The 6,000-nt window shown below is 40.1% G+C and overlaps 1 protein-coding gene across 1 annotated transcript; it reads left to right on the forward strand.

Moving 5' to 3' along the window:
• The first annotated feature begins 652 nt into the window (after window positions 1-652).
• On the forward strand, window positions 653-5,555 carry LOC115018799 (sodium-dependent phosphate transport protein 2A-like). Its single transcript, XM_029448015.1, has 11 exons — window positions 653-803; window positions 937-1,080; window positions 1,166-1,277; window positions 1,361-1,556; window positions 1,961-2,126; window positions 2,570-2,737; window positions 2,840-2,956; window positions 3,717-3,841; window positions 4,583-4,695; window positions 4,816-5,099; window positions 5,263-5,555. The coding sequence occupies exons 1-11, from the start codon at window positions 653-655 to the stop codon at window positions 5,553-5,555; spliced, it is 1,869 nt and encodes a 622-aa protein (XP_029303875.1).
• The last annotated feature ends 445 nt before the right edge of the window (window positions 5,556-6,000 follow it).

Genomic DNA, 6,000 nt, shown 5'->3' on the forward strand with positions numbered 1-6,000 from the left:
GAGTCTTAGCTATCCATTATACCATCAGTCGTCCATGCTCGACTTATAGTTAATGGACACTAGACAGTTACACCTCCCTTTCTTTTCTTTTCACCCTCTTCCTTCTCTTCCCTTTCTCGTCTCATTCTGCGGCTCTTTTCTTCTTTCTTTAACTTTATACAAACTTATATACATTATTAACCTATACACAAGTTTTTTATTCTAAACATTGTCCTGTTTGTTTCTAAATGTCTTGCTATTTGCTGCAACTTAAGTTAGCATTCACTTTCTGAAGCAGGGACACCATTTCATCGAAACCCAAGGTATGCTGAAAGAATAACAAAACTGCGTCCGTTTGTACTTGAAGCAGCACTAAGTTCAAATATGTTGCTCTAAATGCCTGCGTGTTTGGGTCACAGTTCTGTTTAGTGATTGTAATTAGTAATGTTAAAACATATTTTTGGTCTTTGTTGCACTGACATGACGACCCTGCATTAGTTTAATGTATATTTCTTGGTAACGTTTTACTGTAATCTTTCAGGTGTATTCTGTGATGGTAGTAAACAAGAGCACTACTTCAGTTACTACTTCAGTTATAACTTCTGCTGCTGCTTATATAAAACAGTGCCATTACTACTGGCACCAACCAGTTTTAATTGTGCTTCAACTACCCATGATTGATGACCTCCAGGATCGGACCATGGACGCTCAGCGAGTGAAAACGGTGATATCTGCTCTCAGCAAAATCCCACTCCTCTTTCTGCTCCTGTACCTCTTTGTGTGCTCCCTCGACATTTTAAGCTCTGCTTTCCAACTAGCTGGTGGTAAGCAGTGTCATCATCTTTTATGTCATTTATTTGTAGGAGGTTTAGGCTTACTACGTAGTATTACAGACCTATACTTGTGAATTTTTAATCTTAATGCTGTCCTCTTGTCTGTATTTGTCTGTATTTCCAGGCAGGGTAGCAGGAGACATCTTCCAGGAAAATGCCATCCTGTCTAACCCAGTGGCAGGGCTGGTGGTGGGAATACTGGTGACTGTGTTAGTTCAGAGCTCCTCCACCTCTACCTCCATTATAGTCAGCCTTGTCTCTTCTGGCAGTGAGTATTAACTGTTACAGGTAGAAAACATGTCATGGCAGCATTAATCAATCTAAATGTATACGAATGATGTCTTTCGGTGCAGTGCTGGATGTTCAGTCAGCCATTCCTATCATCATGGGCACCAACATCGGAACATCGGTCACTAACACCATTGTTGCTCTCATGCAGGCTGCGGAGAGAGATGAGTTTGAAAGGTATTGCTGCACGTGAGTGCCGTGTATATGTTTTTTAGGTACTTTTTAATCTAAATTAACATCTGAAATTGTTTTTCTTCCAGAGCATTTGCTGGAGCTACAGTCCACGACTGTTTTAACTGGTTGTCTGTCTTGGTGCTTCTCCCTCTGGAAGCTATAAGTGGGATGTTGAGGCGACTGTCACAGGCCGTGGTCGACACACTACAGCTCAGTACTGGAGAAGAAGCCCCTGAACTTCTTAAAGTCCTCACTGAGCCACTCACTAAAATGATTATCCAGGTACTGTGTTGGCATATCTCCATAAAGTACAGGAAACTTTAGTTTTTTTAAATTCTCAAGACAGATACAAGGTAAAATTATGAGCTAAAAACCAAAATAAAAAACATTACAGCCTTCATTTTTAATTTAAAAACTTGAGAAATGGAATTTGCACACACGACCAAGTAAAGAAAACTGAGAAAAAGAGGTCTATTACGAAATGTCACCTATTAAATAGATTTTGCATAATTAGTGTAATCGTAGGAACAAACATCCAAACTGGCTAACAAAACAAAAATAACTCTCACAGAGCCAGCAGGTAATATTTCCGTCCTTATACTTATTGTGAAACCTCTCCATAGACAATTGAAAGCATCAATAAACTGTCATTCTAAAAAAAACTGTAAGAATAATTCTGTGTGTAGCTGGATCGATCGGTCATCACAGCCATCGCTGCAGGAGACCAGAGTGTGAGGAACAAGAGTCTGGTGAAGCAATGGTGTCAAAGCACAGCCGTGAAGGTAAGATACGATGAGTCCCATTTTGAATGTCACGTTTCTGCCCGTTTCTTCTTTGACTCACTAATCGTTTGCTGAAAGACACTGTGCTCATTTTACAAAAAGAAATATGAAACCAGGTTACGCACATCCTGCTCATACTGTATATTTGAAACACTAAAAGGTGTTGTTCCTGCTACACATGTTGTATTTTTAAGTTGTCCCTCCATCTCTTTGCCTCAGTCTGCGCTCTACTTATGTATCATTGCTGACAGGACAATGAAACATCCTGGGGAACACACAACCTCTCGGAACATACACAGAAATGTATGCCATTTTGACAGTTTAAGTATTTCTGTGATTTCAAGTTTGTAAGCTCTCTGTGATAGAACAACATCTCTCCTCCTGTCTCATATACATGTTCTCTTCTTCTGTGTTTTAATCGATCAATTCCTCTAGCATTCCATTTTACATCTTGATAATTACATTTAGTTTCTCACTCAATCAATCGATTGATATGTCTGTCTCTCTGCACAGGTAGGCATCTCTTTGTGGACTGCTCTTTGTCAGACTTGGCCATAGGTCTGATTCTTCTGGCTTGCTCACTGGTGCTGCTGTGCAGCTGTTTGATTCTGCTGGTTAAACTACTCAACTCCCTGCTGAAGGGCCAGGTGGCCGGTGTTATTAATAAAGTTGTTAATACAGGTAGTGCAATATATCTTGAATTGAATCTTAACTTTATAGATGTACAGAAAGAGACTTTGCTCATTTGTCCCCTCTCCTGTTCTGTCTTCTTCTGTGCTGTAGATTTCCCCTTCCCTTTGACCTGGCTGGCAGGGTATCTGGCTCTATTAGTGGGAGCAGGGATGACCTTTTTGGTTCAGAGTAGTTCTGTCTTCACCTCTGCCATCACTCCTCTTATAGGTAATACCAACACGCACACACACACACAAACTTCAAACTGAACATTGCATTGATTATTAATAATGGTTTCCTTAACGTTTCTGAAATGTAAAAATATATTTTGACTACGTTATTTACTATTTACTACTTTATTAATATACTGTATAATATATATAAATAAATAATCTAAATAATAATATAAATTATTGTTATAGAAACTCTCTTCTTTTGCAGTCCACTACTATAATAAAAAACACTTGGTAACACATTAATGGGACTGCAGCAGATTGAAGTTAAGATTGTTAAAGATTGTTAGTTAAAAATCCTCCATGAGGAAGTAATTGCTTCAGGTTCAGACAGATCTCTACAACAGGTAAAAAAGTGTTTTGTCATTTGTTGTTTTCAGTTCTTATAAGTCTTAACCAATAAATTGGGACATCAGCTGTAAATCGCTCACAATAAGCAGACTGATTACATTTAGAATCTTTCTGCAAATTAAAAAAGGTTTGCATGGACCTTTAGGTAGGTCTGATTGGTTCCATTATAACTGTGAACCTGAAGCATGACTTCGTAACAATCTCCATGAAAGCAGGGTTACCCATTAACATTTCTGCAGACCTATTTTGGCCTTTTTCTAAGGGGTGTTACCTGACTGTAGCTGGGACGGTTGATCTTGTGTTTTAAGTTGAATTTACAACAATCTAGATTTTGTCAAATGCAGAACTAGAGTTATTGTATTATAGCTGTTTTACCAGCTGTTAATCACACTATGAACTCTCAGGGATAGGCGTGATCAGTATTGAAAGAGCCTATCCTTTAACTCTGGGGTCCAACCTTGGAACCACTACAACAGCTACACTGGCAGCCCTGGCTAGTCCTGGAGATAAGCTAGCTGCTGCCACACAGGTACACACACACACACACACACACACACACACACACACACACACACACACGTACACAGAGACACACACACACACATACATAGGGACACACACAGAGACACACACTAGAGACACACACAGAGACACACACATACACACACACACATAGAGACACACACATAGAGACACACACATACACAGGTACACAGAGACACACACACATAGAGACACAGAGACACACACACACACACACATAGAGACACAGAGACACACACACACACTTCCTAGTCCCCAGTCGCCTCATGAACAGCCTCATATACTTTGGCAAGCACACAGAATAACCATAGCAACTACAGCAAACACCCTAGCAACTACAGCAAACAAACTAGTAACTACACAGAACCACATAGAAAAAAAACACTTGACATTCACTCAGTAATGTAAAAGTGGCACCTGCCAGAAACACGGCATTAACCACGTACAAAGCATTTGGCAGTCCTAGTCCAGTCAGACTCAGAACACTATAGCAACCACATACTCATGACCCGCCAAAACAAGACATCTGAAGACGTCATCTTGAGCTCTTGGAAATGACATTATTCATGTATTTAATGTAATTTGTAATCAGCTCCCATATTTAAAAGTGGCACACACTTGTGCATATGTTAGGTTTAAACTGTAACTTGTGACTTGTTGCCTCTCAATATTTATCTTTCCCGTTTGACTCGGGCATCTTTTACCATCACCTCCTCTTTCGTTTCAGGTAGCTTTGTGTCATTTTTTCTTTAACCTCTTTGGTATCCTGCTATGGTATCCCATACCAGCCACCCGCTTACCCATACGTATGGCCTGTGCCCTTGGCAAATGCACTGCCAGGTACGATTAGCAATAGTTTTTGTTTTTACTCAAAACACCACATTTGTTAAATGTGGTAGCTGAACCATCAAGGGAAATATAAATATTCCATTACTGAAGAATAAACTCACACATATACAGGTACCGCTGGTTTGCTGTTTTGTACCTCATCCTCTGCTTCCTGCTACTCCCGACCCTCGTGTTCGCCCTCTCCATGGCGGGGTGGAAGGTGATGACGGGGATTGGCGTACCACTCATTATGGTTATTATATCTGGTGCAACACTTAACATAATCCAGGCGTGCAGACCGGATTGTTTGCCACTTAGACTGCAGAACTGGGAATTTCTTCCTGTTTGGATGATCTCGCTGCAGCCCCTTGATGACCTCATTACCAGGGTGACCCTGTGGTGCAAACAGGGAAGAGGTAAATACCTGAAATGAGTTGAATGATTCAACTGTATGAATCAAATGTCTATGATACAAACTCAACAACCTCACTGTCTGTTGTTTGCATTATGACACTGATTAACCCTTTCGGATTGATGCTCCTGAGACACTGACCCTCCTCTTGGTGTATTATTAACTAGGTTGGAGTTGCAAGGGAAATGATGGCCCAGTAATATCATTGGAGGGTATTACTGTCAACCCCGAGAAAAAAGTCAGAGAGGAATGGAAGCAGAGTGGGGAAGGACAGGAAATTGATAAGGAACAACGAGAAGTGGAGACAACTGGATGTTCTGATCTGCAATACAATGAGGGAAACAGAGCAACCGACATGTCTCCAGAGAACAACATATCAAGCTTGGCTGCACCGTGGTCCGAAAAGAAAAACCCAATCCTGAACAATCAGGGCGCTCAACTTCTCAGCACTCACTTGTAGCAACTCTGTCTAATGTGTGCTGAATGTTGTATGCTATGCATAGTTAACTTTCTGGTTTCCAACCACCATACAGAGAGATACTTATTAAACAGGCTTGATTATATTTAACACAACCGATTCAAGAGGACTTTGTTCATTGTAGCTGTGGTGACTTGTTATTAATCAAGCTGTGGAGTGGCACATCTGAGACACGTAGAACTGGAAGTCTTGCAGTACCTTCCCTTGTTGATGTTTCTTTCTTAAGATTTGAGCACAGATGTTAAACATTCCAGGAAAATGCTTGAAGTTTAACATTGCTTTAAACATTATATATTTCTTAAGATAACATGTTTAAAAAAAGAAATAAATCCATGTTGGAATAGCATTAAACATAGTCTGTGTCACACACTGTGAGTAATGTATAGCATATGGTTTTTAAAAACAACATTTAGTTATACAGGAAGTG

The sequence above is a fragment of the Cottoperca gobio genome, chromosome 14, assembly GCF_900634415.1.
Source record: "Cottoperca gobio chromosome 14, fCotGob3.1, whole genome shotgun sequence".
Classification (NCBI taxonomy): Eukaryota; Metazoa; Chordata; class Actinopteri; order Perciformes; family Bovichtidae; genus Cottoperca; species Cottoperca gobio.